The following is an 11,550-nucleotide window of genomic DNA, read 5'->3' as shown; positions in this document are numbered from 1 at the left end:
TTTGGCACGTGTTTTTAACTGTGTTTTACATTCAAAATCTATTTTCAAACCCTGTGGTGTGTTGTTTGAAGCAATGTTTAAAAAATCATACCAGACATCGAATTGGCAATACCTCTAAGTCATGGTTCAATGGCTTTAGACAGTTCAAATCTGGGCAAAACTGCGATCAAACACACACAAATAACTCAACCGCAGGCAGTGCCAGTTTATGGTTGAATTGCCCGGTTTGGTTTTTAAAACATTTGATTTCAAGCGGCTAAGCTACAGTGGTATTGTGAAGAAATAACTAGATGTTTTTTAACGAGAAAAAACTAGACGTTGAAAACATGAAGTAGGGGAAAAAGAAAAACAACATGATACTTATGTGTTGTTGTGTTTCAACATTTAAATTTTTGACCTACTTTTGTTTTTCCTGAAATTTTATGATAAAAAAAGGAACTATGATACGACCTAATACGAGTAGGGATCAAGCTCTAGGGTTTAGAGAGAGAGAGAGGAAATCATCGATTATATTTTTCATTGATTTCATTCTGAAGTCGTACAATGTTTATATAGACAAATGCATCCTAACATATCCAATATTATCATCTAACATAATGTGTACTAGATCTTTCTCTAGATTAAGGTGAATCATATTTACTTCTTGAACTAGCTGAATTGCCACATGAGTGCTTCTTATTTTTAAGTATACCATCAAACTATTAAATAAAGATCAAGCTTAGGTGAAGCATCATTTAACATTTCAGTAGTACATGTGACATCTATAACACAAGAGTTACGATATATCACGCTGAAGATCGCAGTGTGTGATTTCATGATCCATAAGCAATTATGCATCGATCTTGCTCAAAATGTGATTTTGTATGCGAATTAGTTTGGAGGGGATGAGTAGGATAGCAAACTCGTACGATCTTGCAAATTAATTTGTGATCTTGAATAACATTGCTTAAAGTAGATAGACGGGTTATTTTGAACACAACATCTGATTCAAAACACTATCCGGTGATGTTATTTCGAGAATATTAATGAATTATAAATATAGGGTGAGGGACAAGTGTTTTTTCTTCATGGATTAATTTGTGTTGCTGAACAATAGTGTCATGTTCATTCTTACCTTCCTTTTAGTCTGTCTAATATTGCCATACTTTTTGTATAAAAAAATAAATAAATAATGAAAAACGCTAGAAGGAGGGGTTGAACCTCCGACCTTGTGGTTAACAGCCACACGCTCTAACCAACTGAGCTATTCCAGCTTGTTGGTGTTATTTTACAAATGTTTTATGTTAATTTCATTGTATTAATATTAACCAGTTGTATTGCTTAGGGCCACTGTTGTGAGGTGATACGTCCGGAAAATACCTATGAAATTCTCGACGATTTCGAACTATTAAAATGCTGCTGCTACTACTATAAAAAAACAACTTTGCAAAACAATTTATCTACCTCCTTCCTCTAAAAAAAACATAATTTCTACCTTCTTTTATGCGTGACCATGCTATTTTATCGATCATTAATTACGTAGTTTATATCATGCAAGCCTACATTTTTGTCCTCAACCTCCCTTTTGACAATGAAAGTTAATTTGGTTGGTAGAGAATTGACTCACATAATAAAGAGGGTGAAATTATCTATTATGGATGACGTAATGACTTCTTTAATGGATAATTTGTGAGTATTTTTTTAGTGTTCTTTGAGTTTTGGAATATGTTTTAACTCTATTGAGCTTCTGAAGCTCAACTAGCCTAAACTTTTTTTTTTCTTTCTAAAAAAATAAAAGAACAATGATGGTAACCAAAAACTAAAGAAATGTAAACATGAAATTGTGAGATACTCAATGTTTATGATAATTTTTCCATTATTTTTAGAGAAATGATATTTGTACAAACACTTTTTGACAACATCTCTCTCATATTTATATTATGTTTTGACTTTATCTTTCTACTGCTTTAGTTTTTGTGCAAATACCTCTTTTTATTTGTAAAATGTTTTGATAAAAAAAAGAAAAACTTACTTACATTTCTATATGAATTTTTCAAGTTTAATCTAATTCTCCTTATATGGGGAAACTGAGAAATTGTATTAGAGGAGTTTTTTTTATATGAATTTTTCAAGTTTAATTTATATTGCTATAATATTCTTAAAATAAAAAAATATCATAGACATTAATTTATCATTCTTTGAAAAATTTCCCTTTTAAATTTTTTTAAAATATTTCTCCATATCTCTATAAAAAAACAAACACATCTTCATTTTGTCTTAAAATTATTTTCTTCACTCTATAATATTATTTAATCATTCATAACCTTAAGATCACTGATTAAAGTTTTCAGACAATAACATTTTTTTTTATCACGAAAAGAAAATTTGATGTACAATAGATGAAAAGAATACTTAAAAAACAAATGAAAAGTAACCAAAAAAAAATTGAAAAGAAATTAACTCCTGAGGCAATGTCATATAAATAAACTAATTTATAAAGTTTGAAAGCAAGAATTTTTCGTCGATGGTTTCGTGGTGTAGTTGGTTATCACGTCAGTCTAACACACTGAAGGTCTCCGGTTCGAACCCGGGCGAAGCCATTTTTATGAAGTTTGTTTTTTGGGTCGGAGTTCAACGTATTTGGTGCGACCCGCTTTCTTCACATGCAGCTGCAAACTGGTTAATTTTCACAAATCGGGTTTTGTCCCAAAGAGCCAATTATGTTATACTATAGATCACCATATACAAGTCTTAACCCCTAAACGTGAAGCACAAAAAACCACCAACAATTGTTTCAAAGATGGCAGCACAATCATTCCACACACTATGTAATCAACATCCAAATTATAAGGATCGAGATTTCAACAAAAATCTCAGTGCTTCCACAAGAGCCACAATCTTAAGTCATAACTTTCCATATGTGTCAGCCAAGATTAAAAGCTTTTCCTTATCACATTCTTATTCTCCACCTTTGCTGTGTGTTTGGATTAGGTTTAAATTTTCCAATTGGGCAACAAAATTCCCAAGAGAAATTTTTATGTTAGTCAACACAAACAAAAAAAAATGATTCCATTTCGGAAAACCAAATAAATACATTTTGAATTTGAAACTAACATAACCACTAACATTATTAATACTTGTCTAAAAAGTGATTTAATTAATCTAATAATATAATATGAATTTACTATTTTCACCAAATTAATGTTAAATTAAAACACATTAAACCCTTATTCCAGAAAGAAAGAAAAAACACTTAATCAAAAGATTCCAATCATTTGATGAAAATAGGACGATTTGTTTTCTAAATTCACCAAATCAACCCAACAATGCAATTCAAAACATAGAAACATCTTTATCAAATATTTGAGATTTGGCAATGTGTGATTGCTTTGAATTTAGTTTTCAACACATCATATCTAGCTCTACTTTTTCTTAAGCACTCCCTCTCTCTCTCCCTCCATGTGTACCTATCTGCCAAACAATAACGTACTATCAACTAACCTTCCTGTAATCTTCAAACTAAAACTGTGCCATAATCCTTTGTCGGCTGAGAACATTAACATACGATTTTGCCTTCAATTTTTGCACCCTACCAAAGACTATTCGGGTCATGATTTTTTTTCCTTCAATTTTTTTTAAGGGAGAAATTCAGTGCTTTTCATTATCAATCAAAAAAGAAATACATGACGGTACATTATCATAATCGTGAGAGCTAGCATTAGATGGGGCTACCCTAGCTAACTCATGAGCAACCCCATTAGCTTGCCTCCTATTGAACTCGACATGAGAGTTCTAAAAACTATTGTCAAACAACTGTCTACAAGCATGCATGATACATCCAAGCTCACTATCATCTTCTACATAAGATCGAAAATGATCAACCACTATCTTGGAATCTAAAGCAAAGTCAACATTATCATAGTGAAGATCTTCCATCCACTTCAACGCCGTATGAAAAGCTACGGCCTCACCCATAGCAACATCGTAGAGAGGGGAGAAACAATCTGTTTTAGCACTGATAAATTTGCCCATGTCATCACGAAGACAAATACCGATACCCACCATATTCGTTGAAGAGGAGAAAGAGGCGTCAATATTACATTTGTACCTGCCATGAGCCAGTTTCGACCATTCAACCACGTTGAAGTCGGTATTATTACTTCGATGCGTCAACAGGGCATCTTCTCTTCGCGACCTTATGATTTGGCTGTTCGCCATTCTTCCAAAAGATGCTTTGCACGCTCAACAACCTGCAATATTGTTTGAATTTGTTGTTGCCATAATTTGAGAATCCTGCGCTTCCATAAACTTCACATAATTGTCACAGATAATTTTTTTTGTACTAAAGACAGCTGATCAATAAGTGTAAAAATCAAAGCATCCATATTATAATTTTTTCGAAGTGTTATGTCTATTATATCCCATAACTAAACTTCACGTCATGCCTGCTGTGCGCCTGGACATTCTAATAACACATGAATACTATCTTCGAAATTACTACCACAAAGAACACAATCTGTCAGACATTGCACCCCTCGGCTACTGAGTCGTGTGCGGGTTGGAAAACAGCCCTACACACACGCCACATAAAGTTTTTTATCTTAATTTTTATACACCAAACACAGAATTAGTCACGAGAATTTTTTCTTTATAGTCCTTTATTTCTTCTTAATTACTTGGCAAATTCTATGGTACACTCAAAAAATTTGAGTGCATTGGTACACCCAATCAACAAATTAATAGTTAAATGTGTTATTTTTTGAAGAGAAAAATTGTTTTCCATCACCTATAATTATAATAATTAAATCTTATTAACCAAAAACGTCGACGAAATAAAATTTAATTTTTCTGAATTTTTAGTACTCATAATAGAGAATTTTGATTATTTTTTACAATAAAATGTAAAAAAAATTAGTATGATTTTTATAAACAATCAAATGACGTTTTTTTCTTATGAAATGACATTTTCTAAAATATAAATATCAACAAATAGCTCTTTATTCCATAAAAATAATAGTTAATTTAAAGATTTTTAAAGTAGAATTTTTAAAGTAGGAGTACCGATACACCTTAATTTGTGGATGTACCGTAGAAGTTCCCTAATTACTTACCTTTACTTCAAGAAACCTAAAGGAAATAAATGAAAATTAATTAAATGTTGGGTGAATAAGCATTTCTCACTGACTAGTGAACAGCATCAAAGCACACATGACACCATATACGTAATCCATGCTGATTTTTGGGGGCATTGCTCCTATTTATTTCTAAAGAAGATAGTATAATATTTCATATACTTAAAGGTTAGGTAGAGTTTTCCATCGTTTGATTTTATGTACACTAAAAATAAGTCAATGGGAGAAGTTAAGAACTTCACCAATTAGTGAGCCCACTTGGTTTCTGTTTGATAATAGGGGTATAGACATTCAATGTATCTTTGTTACAATCCTTAAAAAAAAAAAATGTACTCCCTCCGTTTTAAAGACATAACACAGTTACTAAATTATCTTTACTTTATAACAAAAACAAACTTAAAGTTGCATTGAAAATTGTGTGAGAGAAAAGTTTGAGAGGATAAAGTTGGAAGAAAAAAAATTAAAGTTGTATGGAAATGTAAAGTGGCATTCATTTTAAAATAAATTTTTTGCCTAAAGTGACACTCATGTTGAAACGGAGGGAGTATCTTTCTTACAAAACCGCAATCCTAACGTATTATAATTTGGGTTTGATTAGCCTTACAAAACCTGTTTGTAAGGTAAAAGATGCTTTTACTTATTTTTAAGTCACTATTCATTTAATCTGAGACTTCCAACACAATTAAGAATTGAATATTTGATGTTTAACCTGAATGTGGATGACCAAATATATTTTATATATATATTCTGATATCATCTCAAAATTTGAGTGGAACATAATTCAACAATACTTACAAAACTAACTTGTACAATGATGAATATCTCTTATTTATAGATATATTTTCATGTCATATCGTCGTCACTTAAATTTTAGGGTTGGTATGTTTGAAATTCATCGTTACATGCATTATTTCTTTGATCCATCTTTGTTATTGATTAATACTACACAATACTAGTATATATTTATCGTTTTCTTGGGTACAAGGAAACATTTTCTTTTCACTCAAGGGTACAATAAAACATAGATATTTGAACTAAGTGCATTACTATAAGCTAGTCAATATATTTAATTAATTTAGTTTATAAACCACTTCAGTGTAATTTAATCGGTTAATTGAGAAATTAAGGGAAAGTGTTACCACCATCGACAAACCGATTTGTCTGTTTCATCCACATTGAGTATCTTTATTTTGTTTAGCATTCTTTTTAAAACATTGAAATTTAAAACCATGGGGTCAGTTCATTTGAATTAACCATATGTCCAGTGTGCCCACAGCACAAAAGAAAGAAAAGATTGAAGAGGACTTTTTAATCCAAATAGTTTTGGATTAACAAATAAACATAAACATTACTATTAACAATTGAAAATGGAAACTTCAAGAGACCGCGCATATTTATAGTGAAACCAACTGCAGAGCCTTCCAACCTACAAAATTTCTCTCTCTCACTCTCTTCTCTCTCTCTCTCTCTGGTGACTCAACATGACAAAGCAATGATTGAAGAGCAATTGCCGGCAATTCTCATGCCACTGTCCAGCACCTCCGACTGCGAGCTCCTCTGCGGGGAGGACTCGTCGGAGGTCCTCACCGGAGATTTACCGGAATGCTCCTCCGACCTGGATTCATCATCATCATCGCAGTTGCCGTCGTCGTCATTATTTGCCGAGGAAGAGGAGGAGTCGATTGCTGTTTTCATCGAGCACGAGTTCAAGTTTGTTCCTGGTTTCGACTACGTCTCAAGATTCCAATCTCGCTCTCTCGAATCCAGCACCAGAGAAGAAGCCATTGCATGGATTCTCAAGGTAAATACAAACTACTTCATGCTAAAATGAGTTAACAGCGTCGATGAGTTTATTATTAAGTTTAGCATAAGTTTTCATACGAACTGTGTTGTTTATTTTACAGGTACATGAGTATTATGGATTTCAGCCGTTAACGGCGTACCTCTCCGTTAACTATATGGATCGGTTTTTGGATTCTCGACCTTTACCGGTGAGCTCTTGCTTGTTTTTTACTCCTAGTATTTATGATTTCAACAACGAAAGTCTTGCAAGTAATAAATTAGATAAATCATCTTGTTTTCTCGGTACTAGTTGTATTCAATGCACGCTTGACATATTCGAGAAAATGATGGTCTCAATGTGTCTTTTGACACTTCAAACATGAGGCACATGAGAAGGAATAAATTAATTAAATATGTCAATTATTTCAACTCATGACCCTTCGGTATCATTCACTATTATTATGCCAAGGTTTTTGATCATTTTCTATTCAATTCAATCTGGTTGATTTGTTTGATGAATGCTCACTCTTCCACGTTTTGAATTTGGTAGTAAGAATTTAATTTAATACTGTATTATTACTCTTAAAAAATATCAATTGCTTAATACTCCATTGACAAATTCGATGAATGATACTTCTGAAAATGTACTTAATTTTTTATGATACGTTTGCGAGGAATAATGATAAAAATTAAAATCATCTATTTATACAAATACTTTTTTAAGGAAAAAAGTGTACAAGTACCTATACTACAAAAATACTGTATATATACAAATATGGATGTTGTATGTCACGTGAGTGTATTTATGGCATAAAGTTTGAAAAGGATAATAATGTTAGTGGATCACTGCTATTAATTTATTGAACAACTATATTATGGTGATGCTAATTACATTACCACGTTAATACAGGAATCAAATGGATGGCCACTGCAACTTTTATCTGTTGCATGTTTGTCTTTAGCAGCAAAGATGGAGGAACCACTGGTTCCTTCTCTCTTAGACTTTCAGGTATAAATTTATTACTTAAATTAATTATTGATTAGAACTCCTTGTTCATTATTCGGCATGTCAATGCATATAGTGATGATGATACTAAGTCATTTGTAAAATTGTAATGGATATTATAAACTGTAGATTGAAGGTGCCAAATACATATTTCAACCAAGGACGATTCTTAGAATGGAGCTGCTTGTTCTGACTATTTTGGATTGGAGGCTGAGATCAATCACCCCACTTAGTTTCCTCAGTTTCTTTGCGTGCAAGCTAGATTCAACTGGAACTTTCACCCACTTCATAATTTCACGTGCTACAGAAATCATCTTATCTAATATCCAAGGTATTCTTTTACCCTTAATTCTTCCAATGCTTGAAAATGTAGTTAAAATAAGTGATGATCTCTATTGTGAGTTTTCAAGGTTAATGGGTTTTCTGTTTGAATACTGTCCGCAGATGCTAGCTTTCTTACTTACAGGCCATCATGCATTGCTGCAGCTGCCATACTCTCTGCAGCTAATGAAATTCCTAATTGGTCTTTTGTTAATCCTGAGCATGCTGAATCATGGTGTGAAGGACTAAGCAAAGTAAGCATTTTATATGTATACTAAATATATAGTACTACTATTACTATAGGAGTACTATATGAGAGAAAAAAAAACTAAAGAAAATCATGTGATTATTTATATGTTTACCAAAGCACATATATCTGTTTATTGCAGGAAAAAATTATAGGGTGCTATGAATTGATTCAAGAAATTGTAAGTAGCAATAACCAAAGAAATGCCCCTAAAGTGTTGCCACAGTTGCGAGTTACAGCTCGGACCAGAAGGTGGTCCACTGTCTCGTCGTCGTCATCATCTCCATCTTCCTCCTCTTCACCCTCTTTCTCGTTGTCTTATAAAAAGAGGAAATTAAATAGCTGTTTCTGGGTAGATGTTGACAAAGGAAACTCAGAGTGAAGAGAAAAGAAACAAACAAGAATAATAATAATAAAGGAACAAGAGGAAATAAGGTGGGCCAGGTTGTCTAGAAACCTCAACATTTTTAAGAGGGTTTTTGCAATGAAAATTTGACTATATGTTGTATGTATGTATGAGAGTTTGATGGTTTTGGCGAGTACTAGTAGTAGTACTCCTTTTTAATTGTTATTTTTCATTTTTATCTTTTTGGTGTAACTGTATCCCCTAGAGGAAGGGGATCTTGGAACACACATTTATTGATGTATAGGTGAGAGAGAGAAGCATTTGATGTGGTAGTAATTGTTGGGGATATGAATTCAAAGGTTGCATTGATCATAGGTGAAAGATGGTGGGGGCAATGGTCTAGAAACAGTGAAGAAAAAACAGAGAGCAGGTATCAAAATCAAGACCTTTGGGGATGAAAACTCTGAAGTTATGAGCTGTTTTTGACTTGTCATGGGAAAGACATTTATGAGTGAAGTTTCTTTTCTTGGCGCCAAGCAATAACATCACACACTTTCCTTTGAAGGGATACCCTCAATAATAAGCAACATAAATGAGTTAAAGTTGGCCATATTTCATGGACTTTTCTGATGGTACGTGTGAAGATGGCTTTGGCACGTACCAATCATGTGTGTTTGTGTGATTTTTTGTTTGTTTTTGGGAGCTGTTTATTTTCTGATCCTTTTTTTGGCCATGAGGTTTGGCCTAACTATACAGGACTTCAATGTTTGGTGTCCAACGCGTGTGATGGGAAACACGTGTATATAGTTTTTTTTTATACTATACTTTTACATTTTTTTATTGGTTTTTGAAAAAAGAGTTGAACTCTCTTTTCATAGTGGCCTAATTGGCTTTGAAAATGGAGGTGAAAAGGTCTTTGGGGCCTTCTCCTCTGTGCTGTGTATTGATTTGAATTCAATAATAATATCATTATGGAATTCAATGCATTTATGATTTTTCACATTTCTTTTATTGACCAATTGTTAAATATCAGTCATGTGATTCATGGGCTCAGTGACCCCAAAGTAATTTGGAAGTTCTGTTTATGATACGATACTACATCCATAAGCGTCTAAAATGTACAATTTGAATTATTTCTTCCACTTATCTTATGAACTTGCATTCCACTGAAAATCTGTGTTGCTAGCTTCTGCACATGATTCTGAATTTAGTACTTTGTAGGTTTGCCATTTGTTCTTATTACTAAATGAAAAGAAAGTATAAGACCCTTTATGGAATCTAGTGAGGCAAATTTCTGTAGAAAATTGACTATTTGGTCCCACTTGGATATCTATGTAGATCTCTCATGCTTTGTAAAAATTTTAGATCTTCATACGTGGATTATTTACCATGCCACAAACACTTTTTCTTAGAAAATCAGATATTACTTTTAGTTTTACAAGTGATTCATAATGAAGTGGATGATAGGTAGCAAACTATGAAGCACAGACACTTCTTGAATTATGTGTGTTTTGGTGTTGGACACGTATTGTGTCCAACACCGACACTTTTAATTATATTGAATTATGTGATTTTCTCAAACTATTAGTGATGTAGGCGTATCGGTGTCCATATCGTGTCCGATGTCTGTATCCATATCTGGTTTTCATAGGTAGCAACAACCTAAAGAGCTGGCTTTTACGCAAATATGAAGAAGACTCTGTTAACAACCATAACCAATACAACAAGTTAAAGTTAGAAGAGCAAAAGCATGAAAAGCACAAATAACATAAAGGTTACTTTAAGTACAGAATAACAGAGCTTGTTATTTAGCCCCATTTCCCCGACACAAGGTATATAATTTATGCATGCAGTAACACTAACACGTTCCACCATGGCTTTTCTTTTCATTATTGTAAGAGCGTCTTTGTAGAAAAAGTAACAATGCATGTTGTCATTTCTTATGCAATCATAATTATCACCCTTACGTTTGCATGACAACCATTTGTAAATGTAAATAAACCACATGTTTTGCTAAAACATCCATCACATAATCCATACACTGTAGTGTAGACTCTTAGCCCTATGTTCATCACATTATATATGTTTGTCCCTGCTTTAATGGACGATAGTGAAGAGAATTATTCACATGATTTTTGGACCTCTAATCCCTATATTTTAAAAACATACTTACACCGTTAAATTGAGATCAGACGATTCAGATCAATAAATGCATCAAACAAATCGAGAAGAGGATGATCATTTCCCACACTGACTATACTAACAGGTTTGAGAGCATGCCCAAATGTGGATCCCCCAACTCAACGTGTCTTAGTGCCTTTCTCCATTTTAAGAGAAACGCCAATTAATAAAAGTTAGTTGCTGCTGGTTCAATCAATCAATTAATTTTTTTGACTAAACTACAAGTATATATATTGCACTCTTATTATACCGACGCTCTTGTTTTGGGTCCATTGAAATTTTAATTAGGAGCTAATCAATCAAATAACCCACCACCCCACAAAAAATAATTAAACTGAGTAGGTTAATTACGCAGATCAAACAATTGCAATGGATTGGTCGTCACATCTGCACATTAACAAATTATAATTTTAACTTGATTTAGGGATTCATGTGAGACAAACTATATCATCAAAAGCATGCTTTTGAATTATTAGACTAATAGGACAGATATTAGGACAAACACTGGGACGGAACGACAATAATACGATTATTATAAATTTGATTATCATAAACA

General features: G+C 32.9%; 1 protein-coding gene and 2 non-coding genes across 3 annotated transcripts; 2 read left to right on the top strand and 1 right to left on the bottom strand.

The window, feature by feature from the left end:
* Window positions 1-1,179: 1,179 nt before the first annotated feature.
* On the bottom strand, window positions 1,180-1,253 carry TRNAN-GUU (transfer RNA asparagine (anticodon GUU)). Its single transcript has one exon. It is a non-coding gene; the product is annotated as a tRNA-Asn (tRNA).
* A 1,252-nt stretch (window positions 1,254-2,505) lies between these two features.
* TRNAV-AAC (transfer RNA valine (anticodon AAC)) lies at window positions 2,506-2,579 on the top strand. The gene has a single exon. It is a non-coding gene; the product is annotated as a tRNA-Val (tRNA).
* Window positions 2,580-6,475: 3,896 nt separating this feature from the next.
* Window positions 6,476-9,813, top strand: LOC11410002 (cyclin-D1-1). Its single transcript, XM_003628608.4, has 6 exons — window positions 6,476-6,912; window positions 7,016-7,102; window positions 7,804-7,902; window positions 8,029-8,230; window positions 8,344-8,474; window positions 8,610-9,813. The coding sequence occupies exons 1-6, from the start codon at window positions 6,604-6,606 to the stop codon at window positions 8,847-8,849; spliced, it is 1,068 nt and encodes a 355-aa protein (XP_003628656.1). The 5' UTR covers window positions 6,476-6,603; the 3' UTR covers window positions 8,850-9,813.
* Window positions 9,814-11,550: the final 1,737 nt, after the last annotated feature.

This window comes from Medicago truncatula, chromosome 8, assembly GCF_003473485.1.
Source record: "Medicago truncatula cultivar Jemalong A17 chromosome 8, MtrunA17r5.0-ANR, whole genome shotgun sequence".
Taxonomy (NCBI): domain Eukaryota; kingdom Viridiplantae; phylum Streptophyta; class Magnoliopsida; order Fabales; family Fabaceae; genus Medicago; species Medicago truncatula.
The sequence above is the reverse complement of the archived record's forward strand: the minus strand, read 5'-3'. Positions and strand labels throughout refer to the sequence as shown.

Bases quoted from the DNA above. Each gene is read 5' to 3' on its own strand.
- LOC11410002 (XM_003628608.4), top strand. From the start codon at position 6,604: ATGATTGAAGAGCAATTGCCGGCAATTCTCATGCCACTGTCCAGCACC. The intron at 8,231-8,343 runs GTATTCTTTTAC...TACTGTCCGCAG, and splicing joins CATCTTATCTAATATCCAAG to ATGCTAGCTTTCTTACTTAC. The intron at 8,475-8,609 runs GTAAGCATTTTA...TGTTTATTGCAG, and splicing joins GGTGTGAAGGACTAAGCAAA to GAAAAAATTATAGGGTGCTA.